At 40.7% G+C, this 22,698-nt stretch overlaps 1 protein-coding gene across 2 annotated transcripts in view; it reads right to left on the reverse strand.

Annotated features, from left to right (window-relative positions):
• DENND1B (DENN domain containing 1B) overlaps positions 1 to 22,698 on the reverse strand; it is a 251,161-nt gene that overhangs the window by 126,506 nt on the left and 101,957 nt on the right. The window contains exons 6-10 of one of the 2 annotated variants that reach the window (XM_066623652.1): positions 11,697 to 11,766; positions 7,420 to 7,500; positions 4,615 to 4,674; positions 1,294 to 1,347; positions 398 to 508 (exon numbers count right to left, since the gene is read on the reverse strand). In XM_066623652.1, the coding sequence (XP_066479749.1) occupies positions 398 to 508; positions 1,294 to 1,347; positions 4,615 to 4,674; positions 7,420 to 7,500; positions 11,697 to 11,766 (376 nt within the window). The remainder of the gene's footprint in view (positions 1 to 397; positions 509 to 1,293; positions 1,348 to 4,614; positions 4,675 to 7,419; positions 7,501 to 11,696; positions 11,767 to 22,698) is intronic. The other variant, XM_066623653.1, reaches the window with a different exon arrangement.

Below are 22,698 nucleotides of genomic sequence, written 5' to 3' on the forward strand. Positions count from 1 at the left end.
TACCAGGTTTAGGATAGCAGCTATTATCAAGGCCCCTTGATTTCTTTCAAGCAGCTCCAATGGAATAAGCCACAAGTGAATAATAAAGATCTTATAATAGCCCTTAAGAATTCTTTATAAGGTGGAAGGCACAGAAATGAACTCTAGAGAGTTAGAGAACTCTTATCCCTGGATAACAAAAAATAATTAACCTGACTTAATGTATCTGAATAGGTCTTATATAAAACCATACTTTTGTATTTCAAGAATCAGATTAAAACCATATCTTTTTTAAGAAGTATGTAGATATTGTCTCGTAAGTACATATGGAACATATTTAAATCTGCAGGGGTCTGGAGGACTTTTTTGTGAGAAGTTCAATATATTCTACTTGAAAAGAGATGTGTGAAGTACTTACAGTGCTTAGTTTGCTGGAGGTAATAATGATGCGTCTCTCATGTAACATGCTGGCATAAAGTTGCAGCATGTTGTTCACATCCACAGCAACAAAATATTCAGTAAGATTTCTCTGTTTAATAAAGAATAAGGACTGTTAACACATTAACAGTGGTAATTGAGTGGCACATAAGCTTATAACTACCATATTGCTTCCGAGTTGAAAGAAAAAAATGATCTCGTTAAAAGAAATGTGTCTGCACATTACATATCTTTAACAGAGATTCATCACCTTGTTATCATTTACAAGATGGAAAATTAATGATGTTTTGGGATATTCATATTTTGTATTTTGAGTAAGATGCCCTACCTCACCAGTTTTTCAATGACTTTGGATTTATAACATACAATACCTTATTAAAATCTACTTTATAGATACAGAGGGAAGGAGGGAGAGGGTGATCTTTGCCTCAGTGAACATTATGAACTCTTTTTTTAAAATTTGCATTTATATATAGTTCCCTATGCATTATCCCCAGCATAAGTGAACTTAAACTTTATCTATAGGGGATTATGATGTGTGTGCATGAATGAACATAGAAAAAAATCCATGAGGGTTAGTCCTGAAGACTTAAGTCCCAATCCTATCCAACTTTCCAGCACTGGTGCAGCTACAATGCAGCCCCAAGGTAAGGGAACAAATGTTTGCTTATGTGGAGAAGTCTTCCGTGAGTGCACTCCCACAGCAGGATGTAGGACACACCCCATTAGTATGCCTGCATCAGCCCAGGAAAGTTGGATAGGATTGGGTACTTATAGGGTGTGTGCAAAGTTGGGTGTGTGCAAACTTCTGTGCAAAGTTGTTAAATAGCCTATTCTTAATGCCATATAAATATCACAAAAGTCCCCAAAACTTACACTTTCAGGGACTGTTGGTAATCCAGTTACATCAGGAGTAACGAAGTATGAGTGCTGATCAGGAAAGAACAAAGGAAAACAAAATTATTGGTCTGGAAAGAGAAACTGGCATTTTAAACTGCTATTAATGTAAGCCACCTAGCCACAAGCACCCCTTGTTTTTGTCGCAGGACTTATTAGTAAAATAATCAGGAGCACCAGATGATAATCCAGCCCAATGAAACATGCTAAAGCACTCGATCTGAATAATTAAAATTGTACTGAAATCATTTTGTTCTGAAACATGTTGCCAACTCAGAATGCTGAAAACATAAATTTAGAACAGCATATCACAAGGTTGTGCTTGAACAGTATTGTGGAAAGGAAATGATGAGATGAATTTAAAGGACAACAGAAGGAAATAAGTACTCCTCAGGTTCTTCTACAGCTATTACTCTCTCTTCCAGTCAATGGCTAGTTTTTTGAGAGCTATTCTAAGGAGGGAATTTGTCCGCAGTTTCCACGGAGTGGGCTGCCACCTAGTCCTAAAATCACAGCATTCATCCTCTTCTCACACTGCACTTGCACCTGAGTAAGCAGCAGTGGAGGGGGTGTAGCAAGTGGTTGTCAGAGGCTAGATTTGCCCTTGGGGACTTGTGTGGCTGATCCCTCCATTGCAGAGTTCATACGGTGAAACACTGATGAACAGGTTTTGTAAAAGGACAATGTTTTCATCACAACATGTAGTTTAGTAAGGTTGTACATGAATATTTTAGTCAATCCACAGAAAGCGTAAAACATGCCAGACCTGATAACTGGATATGCATTTACACTTGTTTCCAACAGAGTTCATTAAAAATGAACATTTTCAAAATGTTCATTTTCCACCAATGATTTGCTTTGCGCTGAAGTGAGCACCAGCACCAGAAGCAGATTCATAAGAACATAAGAACATTTACCCCTCATGTACTGCCTTGAAACCCAGAAGCACAGGACTTCTGGGTGTCAAGAAAGAACGCGAGGAGTGCAGTAAGAGTGCAGGGGCAGCAGACCCGAACTGGCATCAAGCAATATTTCAGGATGAGCCACCACTGTATCTGATGTATTTTTATGGCCTAGCTAAAAACTTGACAGAGGTGCTTCTCTCTTCAATTCTGCTAGGTTTTCTTGCTACAAAACATTTACTGAGGTCAACCACCCCTTTTGCCTAAGCAAGTGTTCTCTTCAACTTTGCCATAGTTAGTCCTCCAGAGCAGAAAAATAAAACTGCTTAAAACTCAAGAGTTTCGCATATGAAAATTTAGCCTAACAATGCTCAGAATTGCTTTTAGCCAGAGAGCAAGCAAATGAAAGAGGAAAGGAGGAAGAATCCCAAGGGCTCACAATATGCTTAAAGTTCTCCGAGGGAAGGAAAAACAAAAACACTTCTAAAAATTAAAGGATGCTCCATCAATTGACTGACATACAATAAGTACAGTGTCTGGGGCACAAGGCTTCCAGTTGACATGCTGCTTTTCTGACCTTAGTATTGAACACTTGAAGGGTCAAGGAAATGCCAGAAAAAAATTCAGGTTTTGAAGAAAATATTACTTTTTTTGTTTACTGATGTAAACTGACATAATGAAAGCTAAAAATGTGGTTCCTATCTTAAGGTAAAGATATTGGGAGAGGCCAGAAGGTACAATGACTGAAGAGAAGACCAGTTCAATCTAGGATCCAGCAATAACCGGAACCTTAGGTGGTGAATAGGAAATACCTCTTCCTCTCCTCTTATTCACCAGCTGTCATGAACAGCTATCATGAACAGATGAACTGCTATGATTCTGCTTCTGATGATGGGGACATGCAGAGGATAAAGCAGTTGAAACCTCACTCTAAAATCCATGATTAAAATAATTTTGATTAACCTGCGGCTGTACTTTCAGTGGTATTATTTCTAGAGGCACATACAGTGAGTCAACACATCAAATTCAGACCATAAAGAACAGCAAGCATTAGAAAAGGGTAGTCCATCTTTAGTTATAAATCTGTGAATGGAAGACTGTTATTAGGCCTAAGAACATATTCAGAAAGTCAAAGTCTATGCTGAGAAAAACCAGTGTAGATTCATTTATAGCTACTTGTTAAAGTAAGGTGTTTATGCTAGTAGGGCTTTATTATTTTTAACCAATTATAGCCGTATTATAGAAATTTGATAACTAACACATTTTGCACAATCGGAATTAGTTAATAGCTAAATAAAAAGGCAATCATTGAAAAAGCTAAAATTAGCCACAAAGAATTAAATAGGCATAGCAGTATTTCTCTAACATGCATAGAGAATGACACCATTCATGTAAAATGGAAAGGGTCAAACACTAAATATTATGTAGCCAAGAAACCAAGAATAGATCCCAAATTCTGAAAAATATATATATATATATTTTCTGTTTATACTATGCTTAGATTCACATTTTGTATCTAGTTATTTGAGAGGGAGGGAGAAAGAAAAGAAGTACAATTTAGAGGTACAAACGTTCAAATTGATCTGAAAAATCCAAATAACAGTTTTGGGCATGTACTCTTCTGCAGCGCTATTTACAAATACGAAGCAGCATTTCTACCTATACAGATAAAAATGAAATGACTTCTCTTAAATTAACCTCAAATAGTCATTACAAGCTGACATCACAGGTACTTCTACATTTTTTTTTTCAGCATCTATCTACTAATAGACAGCCTTCCGATTTGGAGGGAAGGTATCCTTGGACTGTCTCACACCACAGTCCTCCTATTTGTGGGGAAGCAGCGTTCACCACCCTTTTTCATGCTGGTTTCAACAACTGACAAATAGCTGTTGATATTCAATGACTATTTGTCAGACAAATAGATTCAATCTTTTAAAAAGTCAAAAGGTTCAACAGATGCGGTGTATGATACAGTGGCACATACTCGTATCACTGAAATAACAGAGAAGATGTGATAAGGCATTGCTCACATGCTGCCAAAAGGGTGCATTTTATTCCTGCTCTGCAACAAGTTCTTCTCAGAAATACAGCTGAACGTGACAAAAAACTTGTGATTTGTTTCATTTTTTTAAAAAGACAGCGAGAATCAACTATTGTCACTCTATTAAATGTTAAAGAAGATTTTAATAAACAATTTACACATATAGTTGCAAAACTAGTTCAGTCTAAACAGAAAATATATTCAAAAAGATTGTCTCCTTTAGACCAGAGAGTCACAACATAATCATTTCCCAAGGGACATTTATGAATCACTTGTAATCAACAGAGACATCATTTGGCAAGCAATTATTTCTTTCAAGAGGGGCTGTGAGTAGCCAGAGCATTTTAAACTCACCGCTATTAAACATGGTTGATTTTTCAGAACTTGCTCACTTGCAAAAAACATCTCTTTGTTCTTTTTCCAACATGAGAAAAAAAAATGAACAAATTCATTTTTGAAAATGTAATGGACTGAACTTAACTTGTGAAACTGCTCACTCCTTTTTAAAATAATTTATCTCCTCTCTCTCTCTGATACAAATTCATCTTTTCAAAAGGAAAAATGAATAACTCCATCCACTTACCTTTTCATTTTCAATTTACAATATAGAATTTTTGCTGAAGGAACAACAGACAGGAATGCCACGTTGGGGGGGGGAGGGATTATCAGAGAAACAGATGGAATGACAAAGGATTGAAGTTATGTATTAAGGTAGTTGGCATAGATCAAGGGAAATGCCCGGGTATTCTTTCATTACCAGGAGGACTGTACATGGAAATTAAAGTTGCACCTAGGAGACTGCGCCAGTTTTTTCAACAAGCAGTGATGATACTTCAGGGATGGAAGGAAAATATTTTATAAGGTTACTTCTTACAGCAGCAAACTAGTCGAAGTGAGATATCGATTGCACTGTATTAGGTTTAAACTATATGTTAATAAATGTCCACATCTTTGCATGTAGAGATTGGCTTTACATGGGTTCTAAGTTCCACCTATAGCTGCTGACATCCACATCATGAGTACAGTGCTTCTGAATTCCTGTTAGACCAAAAGATTCAAATCATCTAACAGAATACATAGTTTTCCAATTCCGTGCTGGCTCTAGTTCATCCAGCCACCTGGCTGGCTACAATAAGTTCCATTTGCAGTATACTTTTGTAAGCTTGGTGTTGATGTGTGAGCCTGAAAACGCACAGCTTGGCATCCAGATCCCTAGAGGAGTGTGTGGTGGTGACAATTAGAAGAGGAAAAAAACCCATGTTTTTACTACAGCACCAAGCTAATTTGTACTGGACTGACTGAGTGCTGTCAAACATGGCATTCCAGACTGCCAGCTTTTCAAGCATTTCAGAAACTAATTATGTAACATCTATTAGAATTGTACAAATAATAATTTTTATTTGAACAATTTGTGCACTGGCGTGTTATCAGTAAAGCTACTGTCCCCATCCTACTTACAAGCCTGAACAAATCAAAGACTGGGGACTAACAAACAGTGCTCAGTAATTCCATGTTACAGTATGTGCATATTTATGCAAGTTCTAAGCAGCAACTGTTACCCTGCACATGCCCGATCTCGTCTGATCTTGGAAGCTAAGCAGGGTCAGGCCTGGTTACTACTTGGGTGGGAGACCGCCAGGGAATACCAGGTGCTGTAGGCTTATACCATAGTCTTTCGAGACTGAAGGTTGCCAACCAAGCCCCCAAAAAACTGAAAGCTGAGGATCATGAAAATCTGTGATAAACTTTAAGGGTTTCAACTATGAAAAAATAGACTATAATACCCAGCAAACATGCAGGATGTCAAAGCACACCCAACAAGAACAGGTCAGGAGTTACTAAAGTTACTAAAGATCCGAAATAAATGAGGCAGAGAGCCATATGACGATCAGATCAGTGTCTATTATCTGCATTATGGACTTGATGGAGCATCCTGAACAGGGGAGTAACAGTCTCAAGTCACTATGTTAAAGGAGCTCTAATTTTTCAGGAGCTAAGATACTATAACAAGGGACAATGCAGTTACTTAAAAGTTCATACAGGAAACAACCTTGGTTAAAGTTATACCTTTTTTCTGAAAGATTATCATGGCAGGTTGATCGATTCAAGTGAGTATAGGTGTTTCAAAACAGTTCGAGAAGATCTTGAATCTCAATAAAATCTACTGTATAGATCACACGTGCCCAAACCCCGGCCCTGGGGCCACTTGCAGCCCTCGAGGCCTCTCAATGTGGCCCTCAGGGAGCCCCCAGTCTCCAATGAGTTTCTGGCCCTCCGGAGATTTGTTGGAGCCCACACTGGCCCAACACAGCGTGAGAGTGACTGTTTGACCTCTCGCATGAGCTGTGGGATGAAGGCTCCCTCCACTGCTTGTTGTTTCACGTCTGTGATGCAGTAGCAGCAGCAAAGGTAAGGCCAGCCTTGCTTTGTGCAAGGCCTTTTATAGGCCTTGAGCTATTGCAAGACCTTCATTAATTCATTTAAGTTCATCTTTAATATATTCATTTATGTAAACTTATGTAAATTTATTCAAATTTTAAATGTAAATTAATTTTCCCCCCCGGCCCCCGACACAGTGTCAGAGAGATGATGTGGCCCTCCTGCCAAAAACGTTGGACACCCCTGGAATAGATAATCATGCGCACAGACATCCCTAGTTCAGGTCCACAAGCAGAAAGGGCTTCAGTGGTTTCCTGCTGGAAGGGGTCATGCTCAGAGCAACTGTGCGGAATGAATCATAGATGCAGCCTTTAAGAGATAAAAACATATGCCTCCCAAGATGGGATATAGGGTTCAAGATGGAATGCAGAGAAATTATGCAACTGCGAATAGTGTTTAGGCCTGAGTGGCAGCCCCCACCCCTTTCTCAAGTTGTCCAACTGATTCCAAGCATTTATAAACACACAAAATGGCATGGTATTAGTCCATATAGCAATCAGCTTTGTTCTGATATAAAAGGGAGGGCATGGCATTCACAAATATTGAGTTAGAAGGAATCAAGTTGGAGTTTACAATTCCCCCAGGCCCAAGAGAAATTGTAATATATAAATGTGGATATTCAACCACAGCATCAAGCTCACCTACAAGAATCAGTATAAATTTGTATTACTGCTTTAGCAGGAATAGCCAAATATTTCCGTAATAAAAGACAATACCTACCAAACTTAAGCTGATAGGAGTGTTCGCTTCTGGCACAGGATGACTATACCAGGTTTCTAACAAGTCATTCAAGTCATCTTCCTGTGCAAAATAAGATGTTTAAAATTACTTCAACAGACATCTCAACAATGTCATTAATGTTCATCATGATGCAGCAGTTCTAATTTGTACAGTCTTGGGGACTGCTTTTCCTCGAACAGCGGTCAGAGGTTTGGTGACAGCTGATCTAGTCCAGTGGATCTCAAACTTTTTAGCCCCGAGACCCACTTTTTAGAATGATAATCAGTTGGGACCCACCAGAAGTGATGTCATGGCAGGAAGTGACATTAATTTAGGTTTCAAACCTAAGCTGCAACCTGCAATAGGTCCTATTACACAGAGCGCTCATGCCGTTATTATGCATTGCTTGGAATTCAAGCATTCCAGTTTGAAAGTCAAAGCAGAATGCAGATTCTTCTCCAACCACCCAGGTTCCCCCCTTTCCAGTATTCCATCATCCCACCTACTCAGGGCAAAGTACCACCAGAAACCCACCCTGCCCAGCAGTTCTGTACTCTATATTTTCAGTGGTGGCTGAGCTAGATGCTATGTGACACACCTGAAATTGGCTCGCAACTCACAGTTTGAGAAATGCTGCTCTGGCCTGTTGCCAGAAACAACATTATTTCAAAATTAGAGTTTCCATGAAACACTCCAAGGACAGAGATTAATAGGCTAATCCTGAACAATTATTCTATTCTTTGCTTCTATAATGTCAAAACATTGAAAACATTTTGCTTATTGTTATTCTCACTGTTTTCCTCCAAACTCCTTCTAATTTGTCAAATATTCTTTCTGTATTTGTCTTACAGAACCTTTATCCGCTGCTGATGGCTGCCACTCAGGTTCTTATGCACATAGCTACAAATTGTAAGGAGCTGCCATCTCTCTAAATACAAATGGCATAATGACTAGATCCGTTCAAAGTTTCCAGTCATTAGGCAATGGTGTAGTGATGTTTACCCCTGCTAATTGGGTAAGAGGCACTTTTTCAAGTGGGTGCTCCTTTTTTTAGCAGGGGGAGAGTAACTGGCCCACCTCACCCTAGCACTGTCTGTTCTAGTGGCTGTCTGCTGGTATTCATTTGCATCTTTTTAGATTGTGAGCCCTTTTGGGACAGGGAGCCATTTAGTTATTTGATTTTTCTCTGTAAACCACTATGTGAACTTTTAGTTGAAAAGCAGTATATAAATACTGTTAATAATAATAATAATAATGTTTTAACTTAACAGTTGCAGGATGAGACTCCCCTATAGTACTACAATATATTTTAAAAAGCAACGAGAGCTCCAGTAACGATTTCTACATATCAGAGTATGGAGAGTCTAAAAATATACTGCAGTAAAGGATTCAGAAACAGTAGTCATCTAATTTACTTAACAACAAAAGGAGTTGTCCACTCCTACCCTCATGCTCCACTAGCACAGGCTGTTGCAAAAATGTCGTAAAGCAGGTTGTGACAGTGCAGTAGCATCAGTGGGAAGATCTGTGCCATCCTGCCGGTACCAGCGCAGGACTCAATACGTGCTGCAGCAGGTAAGCTCAACACCAAGCAGCAGAGGTGTGGAGGGAGGGCCGGGTGGGCAGATCAGGTCTGAAGGGGGGCAAGATAGACAGCAACAGTGCATGCCATATCTTATCTCCATTTCCAGACCAGATCTGCAAACGTGAATCCACTCAGACTCTCGGCAGCAATTTCACACATGCAGGTCCAAGTAGACTGGGGCTTACTCCTGGGCAAGGGAACAATGCCCCTTTACCTTGAGAAACCTGCCAGCCTGTTCAAACAACCCACAGAGGATGCAGCAGAGCTTGCACTGGCACCGCTGAATCAGCATGGGGGAGGTTGGAGAGGGTTGGGCTGTAAATCTAAACAGAGAGCACAATCATTACCCAAAATTTTGTCATCCAGCATTTTTTCCCATTGTGGCATGAAATGATAGAAGGTTCTAACCTTCTCAATTTATCAGTGAATGGAGCCTGCAATATGTCTAAGCCAGTGTTTCTCAAACTATGAGTGGGGACCCACTAGTTCCGTCACAAGACAATTTCAGGAGGGTCCCCATTCATTTCAATATTTTATTTTTAATATATTAGACTTGATGCTACCAAGGTATGTCTGCAATTGCGGAAATGTTACAGACCTGTACTTTTAACAAGCTACTATGTATACTAATGATAGTCAATGGGACTTAACCCTGAGTAAGTGTGGGTAGAATTGCAGCCTAGGATTGTTAAAAATTTTCCTGCTTGATAACATCACTTCTGGCCATGACATCACTTCCGGTGGGTTCTGACAAATTTTCATTCTAAAAAGCGGGTCCCAGTGCTAAATGTGTGAGAACCACCGATCTAAGCCATTTCAGTGAGTGCTGTTACACTACCGTTTTACCTGTACAATTCTATACAAATAGAATAAGATTAATATAAGCACCATATGGTTCTCCTGGATCCACAGCTGCACCTGGAGTCCCAGGTGGCGGCGGTGGCCAGGAGAGCCTTTGCTCAGCTTCGGCTGATTTGCCAGCTGCGACCGTACCTGAGCTGCATGGACCTGGCCACAGTAACCTAGTGACATCTAGATTAGATTATTGCAATGCGCTCTACGTGGGGCTGCCTTTGAAAATGGTCCGGAAATTACAACTAGTACAGAACGCGGCTGCTCGTGTGGTTGCTGGGGCACGTCGGTTTGACTCTGTCGAGCCATTGCTTCGGCGACTACACTGGCTGCCGGTTCTGTTCTGGGCCCAATTCAAGGTGCTAGACTTTTAAAGCCCTTTACAGCTCGGGCTCGGGGTATTTGAGGGACCTCCTTCTTCCTTACAATTCTGCCTGTGCTCTTAGATCATCTGGGGGGGCCCTTTTGACTGTTCCGCCACCAAGAGATGTGAGAGGGGCAGCGGCCAGGAAGAGGGCCTTCTCGGTGGTGGCCCCCAAACTTTGGAATACCCCTTAGAATTGAGAACTGCTCCCTCTTTGCTAATATTTCGGTGTGGACTGAAGACCTTTTTATTTCAAAAAGTTTTTAACTGTTGACAGACTGGCTGGCTTTCTTTCTCCTTTTATATCAGAATCCATGGGGTTTGTTTTAGATTTTTAATTATTTGAAAACTGTTTTAATTATTGTTTTTAATTGTTAATTTTGTATTTTTCAATTGTTGTAAGCTGCCTTGTGTGCCCATGGGGCAAAAAGCCAGGATATAAATCAATAATAATAATAATAATATGAATTTTTTAATATAAAGCCTATTCTTATCTATAATGGTACCTTCATGTTTGTATGGCAAGGACCCTGCTTTTTGTATGGAGAAATCCTATATATGTATACACATGTAGGCTCAACTAACATTTTTAGATTAAGAGGCAGAAGTCAGGAGAAGAGATCGTAAGATGATTGCACCTCCCCCAACATATTTAGTAAACTTGTAGAAAGATGTCTATGACTAATTATGAACACATCAAAGTATTAATCATTTAGCAAAGCTTAGTTGTTGCTAAAGAATTTGCTTGCAAAAAGTAGGAGCAATAATATTTTAGCCTGCTTTCTATTCTCCTACCACACCAGTGGTTCTCAGTTATATTCACCATTCTTGCACAGCTCTATCCATTTTTGTGAATATTCACTATGCTTCTGAACATTAAACCTTCGCATATGTTCAGTCAGGGTGCACATACATAGGTGAGAAGAGCAACTTCAGGGTAGCAAGCTTTGCCCTCAACCAATGCACATTTCTTTGAACGACAAAGGATAGCCTACTCACATATGAGTGAAGGCATAAAGGTTCTCTTCAAATGAAAATGTACAAGTTGAGGGCTACGAAAATGCTTCTTCCTCTCCCTCCAACCTAGATCAGATGTCAGCAAAGGAGCTTGCAGTCACATGTGAATAGAATCACACACATTGAGGGAGCCACATACAAGAGTATACTATTTACTTCAGAAATGGGCATGGGAGAAGTAGAGTGATACATGAGATAAATGCTCCTCATCCTCAGTACATATTTTGTGACTCTTTACTGCAATATATATTCTTGGCAGATTATTAAAATTTAACTACCAAATTACTTCCAACTTTACAACAGAATTAAAGGAAATAAAACTGAAATGAAACAAAAATGGTCTAATGTACATAGTGATTTAAACACATTTTGGAATTATTGCCCAAACCTTTGAACTGTTTGAACAGCATTGCTTCTAACAAAAGCACATTTAATGAAGAGAAGTAATAATAAAATTACCTGTTCTTTCGCCAAATAATCTGCCAGAGAATTTAACAGTTTGTAGTATACCTCAAACCATGGTAAATAGCTGAAAGGAAAAACATAACTTTTAAGAAAAGCAAGCAAGAGAAGTAACTGTTGAATCTGTTTTTGGGATTAAAAGTTCTTATTATCAAAATTTTGACATTCCCTTCTAGATATTTATAAATTGCCTTAGAATTCATACAAGATGATGCATACAGGCTGGGGATCCCTTATCCAAAACACATGGAACCAGTACTTTGGATAAGGGATTTTTCCATACTTTGGAATACTTGCAAATACATAATCGGGAATCTTTGGAATGATCAAGTCTAAACACAAAATTCATTTATGTTTCATATATCCCTTATCAGTGGTGGGATTCAAATAAATTAACAACAGGTTCTATGTCCTAATGACCATTTTAAGACATATGAAAGGCAGCGGAACTTCGAAGGTAAGTTAGTGAAAGCAGGCAAGGCTGCAAAGGGTACAGGGGGCCATGGGTGTCTGGATAATTGATGGGAATACTGCCCCCCCCAGTATGGACCATGTGGTCAGCCACCCCCTCACTGGTCAACAGAAGAGAAGGTGGGCATCACTTCTGATCATCCCCAGATTGAGGTCCCAATTCTATCCAATTTTCCAGCACTGATGCAGCTGTGCCAAAGGGGTAGGTGCTGCATTCTGTGGTAGGGAGGGCAGTCACGGAGGCCTCCAGAAGGTAAGGGAATGTTTGGTCTCTTACTTCAGGGCTGTATCAGTGCTGGAAAGCTGACAGGATTGGGCCCTAAAACTCTTCTGATGTAAGAGTAGCATTAACTATTGTGGCTCCTCTTCTGCCACAGAGCATCTTTGACCTGCAGCTGAATCTCAAAACTTTTTTTAGAAAAAAAAAAAAAATCAGAAGTAGTTTAATTAAGCCATTTCTGCCCAATGTTGCATATACACAACAGGGACCAAAAGTGTACATCTGTGGGCCAGGCAGAAACTGGTTTTAAATCTTGCTCTCTTGTTGTCACTGTGCTGTGAAACAAGGCTATCCACACTTTCCTATCTATCCTATCCACACTATCTATCCTATCCACACTATCCTATCCACACTTTCCTGGGAGTAAGCTCCACTGACTATAATGGGACTTAATTCTGAATAGACAAGCATAGGATTCGGCTCCAAGATGGCACTCCTCTCCACACCTACCTGCGAGTAAGCCCTAATAATAATAATAACAACAACAACAACAACAACAACAACAACAACTTTATTTCTATCCCGCCCTTCTCCCTAAAGGGACCCAGGGCGGCTTACAATATATAAAAACAGATTAAAACATATTTTAACAAACAGATAAAAACATATTAAAAACACATTAACAGAGACCATAAAAACAGTAGTCAGATAAAAAGTCAGAATAAAAAAGAGCATAAAACAGCAGTTCTTAGAGGAATCAGGCCTGTAAAAAAGCAACTAAAAGATGTATAAAAGATGTTAAAAAGGCCATGAAGTCAGAAGGCTTGTTTAAACAGCAAGGTCTTCAGGCCTCGCCGAAAAGTCTCAAGAGAGGGAGCCATTCTCAAGTCAAGGGGAAGGGAGTTCCATAACGTTGGTGCCACTACTGAGAAGGCCCTGTTTCTTGCCGCTGCCCCACGTACCTCCTTAGGCGGCGGCACTTGTAAAAAGGCCTTCTCTGATGACCTGAGAGGACGAGCCGGATTGTACGGGAGTAGGCGATCTCTAAAATACCCTGGCCCAGAGCAGGATAGGGCTTTAAAGGTCAAAACCAGCACCTTGAATTGGGCCCGGAAACGAATGGGCAGCCAGTGTAGCCCCCGGAGAAGTGGGCTGACAGAGTCAAACCGCCTAGCTCCAGTGACCACACGGGCCGCCGCATTCTGCACTAATTGCAGTTTCCGAACCGTCTTCAGCGGCAGCCCCACATAAAGCACGTTACAGTAATCTAACCTCGATGTCACTGTAGCATGGATCACCATGGCCAGGTCTGCACGATCCAAGTACGGACGCAGCTGGCGCACCAGCCAAAGCTGAGCGAAGGCCTCCCTAGCCACAGCCGCCACCAGGTGGACCACCAAGCTGCGGACCTGCTCCTTCAGAGGAAGTACAACCCTATTCAGAGCAAGCCGATAATCCAGCACCTGCATCGAGGATTTCCAAACCAGGAGAGCCTCTGTCTTATCCGGATTTAATTTTAGCTTGTTAGCCCCCATCCAGATCCTCACTGCTTCCAGACAGCGCTCCAGGCCCTCAACCGCCACCCTGGAGTCTGGAGGAAAGGAGAGTTAAAGCTGGGTGTCATCAGCATATTGATCACCCCACTCCAAACCCCCGGATGACATCTCCCAGCGGTTTCATTAACTATAAGGGGACTTACTCCTGAGTAGACCACGGATTGGGTTCAGCCCTCAATGCATCATTCCTCTTTGGGCCCATTGCTTGCTACCATAACAGGTAAACCTGCAGGCATTCCAAGCCACGGGTCAGGCACCAGCTCCACTCCAGCACTCCTTCCCGGAGCTGGTTTTCCTCCTTGAAAGAGCTGGTGCCCCTTGACACACCTTTTTACGGAACACCTCCCCACGAAGTTGCTGGTAAACCAAAGAAGCGCCCCAGACGCGTGTTTGCACAAAGTGTGCCCAAGCGGGCACGTCTGCTTGAGTGAGAGGCAGCAGCAAAGCCCTGGAGAGCCAAGAGGCGCACAGGGCAGGGTGTGTAGTCATTGTTTCCTTCGCGGGAACACCATGCAAGGCAAACGTCACGTGTGAATGGTATCATCCTCACAGCAGGAGGGAAAGAGAAAAACCGGAAGTGATGTTTTAAGGCCCTCTGGATGCCTTAGAAGGCCTCCTAAGGGTCAGGGAGGCAGTGCACAGCTTCTTTGGCCCTCAGAAAGCCTGAGGACAGGGAGGCAGTGGGCACTCATCTAGTGTAATTAAGGTAATTAAGGAGAGAATGCGACCTGTGATTTCTTACCAGATGGTAAGCACCAAGGGGAAGTGCATTGCAATATATTAGTTGTTTGTGGGTGGCGGCGCAAGAAATGTAAGTTGAAATGCGCAGTGGCAGTTCCTTCCCAACTTAGTCTTAAGCTGAGGAAGTGTCTCTAAATAGTCCTGAGAACATGGGAGGAAATGATGGAAAAGTGGGGGCACACGCACACACCCCACACTCATTCACACGCAGTCAGACTTACCCACCCCCACACACACCCCACACACTCACACTTACCCACACCCACCCTTTCACACACACCCCACATTCACTCACACACACTCACCCACCCCCACACACCCCACACTCACCCACACCCACCTTTTCACACACACACCCCACACTCACACACCCCATACCCACCACTCTCTCACACACACACCCCACACACTTCCCCCACACTCACTCACACAAAGTCACAACCCACCCCCACACACACACTCTCTCTCTCTCTCACACACACACACACACACCACACTCACTCATTCACCCCACATTCACTCACACTCACACACACACACACACACACTCACACCCAGAGGGAATAAATGAGTCGCTACCTTGATGAAGATGTTCCTCCGAGGGGCGGCCCGGACAGCTTCAAGGAGCCTGGCTTCGGGGTTCGCAGCGGCTGGAACCGCCAGGCTGCTGCCTCCAGGAAAGCACTCGGGAGTCTCGCTGGCCTGAGCTGCCGCCGCCGCCGAGCACTTTCCCGCCGAAAGCAACCTGGCGGCCAAGTGCGGTCAGGAGCAGAGGCAGCAGCATGACTCCCCTGATCCGGAGTGGGAAGCGAGGAACGCCTCGGAGAGTTGCAGCGCCTGGGCTTTGTTGGGCGAGGGCACAAGGGCAGACATCCAACAAAGCCCGGGCGCTGCAACTCTCCAAGGCATTCCTTGCTTCCTGCTCTGCATCAGGGGAGTCATGCTGCTGCCTCTGTTCCTGCCCAAACTCAGCCGCCCGGGGGCCACGCAGGCTGGCTCATCCACGCGGGCGGGCAGGGAGGCGCTCAACTTGGACGAGCGATTTCTCCGCTGGCGCTCATTAGCAAACGGTTCTGCGAACCATACCTACATTAGGTATCGGTTCTGCAGAACCGGTGCGAACCGGCTGAATCCCACCACTGCCCCTTAAAGCAGTGCTTCCCGAACTCCTACAAGGGAGTTGGGAGAACTTAATTAAGTGGGGGGGGGGGAGATAGCAATGCGATCCCCAGGATAGTGATGCTTCTGGGAGCGGCTTCATTTACTTAAGAGGTGCCAACCTTTGGGGGGGGGAGTGTGCCCTGCAGGGCTCCCCAAGCCTATGTAATACTAAAAAAAACTCAACTGAAACCCACTCCCTGTTTACAATCATAAACAGAAAGTGGTTTTCAAATGATTTTTTTTTTCCGTCTTAATCTAGCAAAAGTGGCAGGTAAACGTTCTACCACTGAACCACCAATGCAAAGATTGAAGTTATCTATTCTAGGAAGGATTTCTATAATTAAGATGAATGTATTACCAAAAATGCTGTTTCTCTTCCAGATTATACCAGTTTTACTCTCTGATAAACCTTTTAAAGAACAGCAGAAAGATATGGCAAAATTTATATGGCAATGGAAAAAACCATGAGTAAAATTTAAGATTTTGCAGGATGCAAAAGAAAGAGGACTACTAGAGTTGCCAGATTTGAAAACTTACAATGCATCATGTTGTTTTCTGTGGATGAAAGAATGGCTTTTATTGCAAAATAGAAAATTGCTGAATTTAGCAGGACTCGATTTAAGATTTGATTGGCATGGATATATACGGCATGATGAAGTAAAAGTAAATATTGAATGTAAGAATCATTATGCTAGGCATGCATTGTAAAGATATGGAACCAATATAAAAATAGGTTTTACAGAAAAATTCCACTAGACTTCACCACAAGAAGCACATTTTGATTTGGGTACAGTACAGGGATATAAATGGTTATTATATAGAAACTTACTGACTTTTACACGGGGGTAATATAAGTTGAAGTCTAGAGAAGAATTAATAGAAGAAGGTTTTAATTGTCAATAGTTTTTATTTGTATAAATATCAGAATCATTTAAAATCGATAAAAAATTATATGGATTTGAAGAGGAAGAGTCAATATTGGAAAAACAATTAAAATCCGAAGAGCAGATAATCTCTAAGATTTATAGGTTGTTGCTGAAATCTGAAACAGAAGATGAACATGTTAAAGAATGTATGATTCAATAGGATAAAAAATAGGAGTCATGAACTTTCAGCAGAAAAATGGGAGAAATTATGATCAAAGCATATGAATTTTACTTGAAATGTTAAAATCAAGGAAAATATATATAAAATGATTAACAGATGGTATATATCAAGTATGTTAGCAAAGATGTACAAAAATATGTCAAATAAGTGTTGGAAATGTAAAAAACAGGAGGGATCATTTTATCATATGTGGTGGACATGTACTAAAGCAAAAGTACTGGATACAGATGCATGCACAGATATAGCTGATTTTAAGAACAAATGTGCAAATGAAACCGGAAGACTTTTTGCTGGGCATGATAGATGAACATGTAGAAAAATGTTATGAAATGAAAATGAAAAATGATATATATGATTTTATATAGAACACATTATGCACAACATTGCTAGAACACATTATGCACAATATTGGAAAACTATAGACATTCCGTCGATAGAAGAATGGTGGATGAAAGTTATGGACTTTGCAGAAGTTGACAAACTTATGACTTTACTTAAAGAGAAATCAACAAAAAATGTTATGAAGAACTGGAAATCAATTATTGTCTTTCTGCATGAGAAAGAACTAGCATAATAAAAAATAAAAATAAAACATAAAAATAATTTGAAGATTACATAGAATACAAAGAATAGAGAACATTAATCTGAAATGGAAAACTTATATTGAGGAGAGGGGTTGTTGGAGATATAACATCCATGTGGGTGGAAATTTATATTATTAAGAGATAAAGCTATAAGTAATTAGAACATTCAACTTCACCCGTGCTACATTATTAGAGGTATTCTTTGCATTTTTTTATATTTTTATGTACTTTTAATGTTGCTGTCTGTTTTTTCCTCTCTTTTTACTGTGTTTTTCTTTTCCTTTTTCCTTTATTATAATAATAAATGAAATAAAAGACTAGCAAAAGTGAAAAGAACCTAATGGAAGGAGGTTTTTCTTCTAACTCCTCCCCCCCATGTCTCCCAGAAAAATTGCTCCTGAGTGTTATGTGACCTCCCAGAATAGCATACAATGGGATCTGGGGGGGGGGAAACGGGACGACTGTAGGGAACATGGGAATTAATGAAATCTTGTAGAGTCACCTTATATGAGCAGAAGTTTCTCTTTGAGTAAGGTGTCTCCAATCCAATTTTAGTAGATTTCTCTCTACCTTTACAACTCTCTGTGCCACATGTTATTTTGTTCCCAAGGGTTCCCTGGCCCTCATGGATGGCTTTTTGTGGACCAGATGAGCTGAAGTGAGGAGGAGAAGTAGAAAAATCTCTATCCATATCTATCCATAATCTGCCTTCACAGTAGTTTGGATGCAACCCATTTGTTGATGATTTAAAAGCAACTAGTTTAAAAGCACACTGCTGTTTCTTATTTCTTTGGAGGGAGGTGTCAAATTTTTCTAAGAATGTTTAATGAATACTATTGAAAATATATCACTTCAATGCTATTGGATGCAAAACGACACATTTAATAAATTGTCAAACACAAGCATGCACATACACATAAAGATATTCAGAACTAAAAGGCAAAGGTATCCTGTTTACTGAACAGTGAAATATGAGGTACTAGAATTATTTTCCTTTCACAGATGAAATGCTTCAACAGCTATACTTAACCTTAAATGGTTAAAGCCCCCAAATGGACTCTCATATAATTCGGAGCTCACTACTTAAAATCATCATGTGTCAGATGAAGTTGACTACAGTTCACAAAAGTTTATGCTGAAATAAATTGGGGTAGTCTTTAAGGTTCTACAATTCTTTGTTATTTTTACTTAAAATCAGAATATCACACTGAACCATAACTTACAATAACTCAAAAAGGAAAACTGTAACAAAAACAAACACAAACATCTGAAATATACACCAGCATAATTCCCACAAACATTCCTGTAATGAGAAAGTATTATGTCACTTTTTGTGACAGCACACTGTCATAGCTGGTAATACAAAGATAAGCTCAAAAAGAGTACAAGCGTGCCCCTGCATTCTCAGGTGTTTGGTTCCCACCTCCCCCCCCACCTCTAAGCCCAGCAAAGGCCACAAACATCCATCTGAGCCCAACAGTGAAAAAAGTCACTTCCAGTTTCTCCATAAAACTGGAAATGATGTTTTGAATGCCTTATAAGGAGGATTTCCCCAGGCCTCCAAATGCCTAATAAGATATTTTAAAATCTCCAGAACTGACTTTTTACATTGTCTGGCTCAGTCTGAATTCAGCAGAGCTCAGACTTTTGCGGACTCTGCTGGGCTCAGAGGACTCTCCAGAAGCAAGGAGAGCAGAGCTCCCCTTGCCTCCACAGGGGGCACACAGGAGAGGTGTGGTGGGACCTGATCCACAAATAAGTGAATCCGCAGGTACGGGATCTGTGGATACAGGGGCCCCCCTGCACATAATTTCTAATAAGGCAGCACTATAGGGAGGTAACTGTTCAACTCCGCACCAAACTACTTGCTCCCTGTACAATCCACCATTAATTCTCATGTATGCAAGATTGAACCTGCCCATTCAGAAACATTTGTCCAGTACTTTTCCCATGCATACCAAGTTGAATCTAAAGTATACTGAATGGGATTCTGCTCATGAAACTCAGCTGTCCCACCTCTTTTTTTTTCTTTTTTTTGCACTCCATGTAAAGCCACTGCTGAGTGTTGAGGGACTCCATGGAATGATGTGAGATGTGGACTTGGGGCTTCAGCTGGAAGGGGCTTCAGCTGGAAGGGGGAATTACTGGAATCAGAAATCCTTGATGGAATTTCTTCACGAACAGAATTGCTTTCTGCTAACAGCAGAGCTCCACGGAATTCCAATTACTCCCAGCCACTGACCACTATACAGGAAACACGGCATTTGTGCATGTCAGTGTACATACTTTTTACCATGTTAACTGCATGTATGAAGCCAAACTTAAAGTGAGACTGTCAGCATCAAGTACTAGCAATTCCCTAACCTTTTCTTCTCCAAAAATAATTATTCTTTTTAAACTTAAAAGCTATTGTGAGCGAAGGTGATCTTTATCCTTTGAATCATTAGAACTTTCTTACTGAACTTGACATTTGCTGAAGTTAAACCAGTTACATAACTGAATAGAAACACTAAAAAGTGGATAACAATTTGAGCACCCTTGTGCTTGGCACTGTATGAAGTCAGAGAAAACCTAGGATCACGAGTGCATCCTAGGGTTTACTAGTGCAAAAGCTGAATGGTAGAGACAAGCTTAATCAGTATCTGCTAATTTCAGTGGTTCTAAGAGTGCTTAATTGAATTTCCTGCCTGCCATAAAAAGCACAAAAACTGGAAAACAAAAAAAATCTGCAAAATCAATCATGAATGTGGAAGTGTTATGCTTTTAAAATGCATTAGATCCTACCTAAAACGTGGCCTTGCCCGTCATATAAACAACAGCACCAGATATTTCATTGCTAATTAAAAACGTATTTAGCATATTCTTTTAATCCAAGAAGCCACAAGACAGGCGCTCAGGCTTTCGTTCAAAGCCATTCTTCAGCTTTGTTACACTAAGTAGACTTCCACCTCGCTTGCACTTCCACTACAGTTCTGATAAAGCTTTTATATTCACAAGTCAAAGGTTAAATAAAGGAAAGGAAATGTTTTCTGTCAAACAGTCAGGTAACCACTAACAGTCCTGAACTATCAGCAGGAATCTAACTTCTAGTAATCAAATAAAACTAAGGAAACCGCCTTTCCGTAGCTAAATGTCTAATGTCTAGGGGCTACTTTTCTGTCTGGAAAATTGACACAAAATGTGTAAAATTGAAACATTCTGCTTCTGAGGGATTTGCCTAAAGGAAAAGGGGGGGAGAGCTTCAAGCACCGTCTGAGATGAAGAACTACAAAGGCTTCCCAAATAAACCTGTCTACCTTATTAGAACATTTCATTTAGAAATGTAGGTGACAATTTTACAGACATAAAATTTCATTAATCAAATCCAAGGCTGAATATTTTTAATGATGTTACTTGCATTTCTCAGGATGCATAAGGTCAGAAAGAGACACAGACAGTAGTTTAACAGAATGAACCCCAGTCAAACTATTTTCAAGCTTTCTATTAAAGTCACTTAGGGAGATTTATACCTAGGCTTCATATGCAAGGGACCATTACAAAAGGTATATATCCAAATACTTAACAATGGAACATCAAAATTAACCAACCATTTAGAGCAGAATTTTCAAGTTTGCATGATCATTAATGCAGAAAATGAAATTTAAAAGCTCAACATAGAACCAGCACACACAAAAGTATATTTTTAAAAAATCTTGAGGCATTCTTTTCTGTCTAATGAAATAATGAAAAGTGTGTTAAATGAAGAGTCCTCTGAAATCCTTGGCAACAGTAGAAATCTAGACAAAGAGATCCAGCTAAGAGAAAGGCAATATTAAAGTGCCATAATGTAAATCAATACACAGAAAACCAACAGAAAGTTCTGGTGATCACTTGTGTCATGATTTTGTGTCGTACCTTACTTTCTTATTTCTTGTTATTATACCACTATTTCTTATTAGAGATATTTTTTGTTTTAGTAGCTGGTATGAGGTAAAGCAACATTTTAGTGTAAATCTAATTTCTTCAAATTCAAGAATATTAAATGCATACTGACGGAGACGTCTCTTCCTTTAAGGCCGGACCTGCAGTTAAATATTACAGAAGGTGCACTATCATAATTGAAAGCAGTGGCCTATCTTGTCACTGTAACAGTTAGAACGGTAAAATGGGTGATGTCATTATCTTGCAGGTCTCCTTGCAACCTTAGGTCAAATAAGTAGAGCAGTAGACATAAACCTTGCAACCTTACAACGTCATATAATTTTTTTCTTACTAAACATTATGTAGAGGGATAGAAAGAGATGCATTGCTAATTTTTTTTCAAAATAATTTTTCAAGAGAACCTTAAAAATGAACACAATAAGGAAAGAGTCTTTCTTAGTGTTGGAAACATGTATTGATGCTAACAAAAACAGTCTGCATTACTGAGCTGGCCCTCAGTATCCACAGGGGAGAAGTTACTGGAACTCTGTGGAAACCGATATTTTTGGATAATGGAATCCATGGGCCCCCAAAAATGGAAGTGCATGTCAGAAGACTCCAGCAGGCCTTCTGAGGCACTGGGGGGGGGACCCACACGCAGTCTCCCCACACCTCACAAGGCCTGTCTGAGCCTTCTGAAAAGCACTTCTATGTGGTGAAAACTGGAAATGCTTTCTGGATGCCTCCATCAGGCTTTCTGAGGCCCAGGGTGGTCGCGTACAGCCTCCCTGAGCTTCTGAAAACCTCCCACGTACGCGACCTACAGTATTTCCTTTTATGTAAATATATACTTTCCCCTCTTGGTCTGTCTGAGATACAACACAAATATATTGAGCCATTATAATTACTTTATCACCTGCTTAGGAATTACCCAGCACCACAAACTTGATTACAAAATTCACTAATTACTTCAGTGAAATTTTTCAACGCGCAGTCAGAAAATTACATCTTGGCAATCTCTACTTAACCATTCACAGTCCAATCCTAACTGTGGTGAGGCAGCTGTATTCTGTGGGGGAGTTTCAGCCTCTGGAGGCCTTCTTGAGGCGAGGAATCATTTGTTTCCTTCCCCTGGGTAATCTCAGGCCAGACCACCAGGTCTACTCAGATCTGCGCCAACTCCATAGCTGGCACATGGACCCGTGAAGGTGGATCAAAGCCCTGAAAGGAGCAGTAGCTGCTGTGACTAAACCCACCCC

Source organism: Tiliqua scincoides, chromosome 4 (assembly GCF_035046505.1).
Source record: "Tiliqua scincoides isolate rTilSci1 chromosome 4, rTilSci1.hap2, whole genome shotgun sequence".
In the NCBI taxonomy this organism is placed as follows: Eukaryota; Metazoa; Chordata; class Lepidosauria; order Squamata; family Scincidae; genus Tiliqua; species Tiliqua scincoides.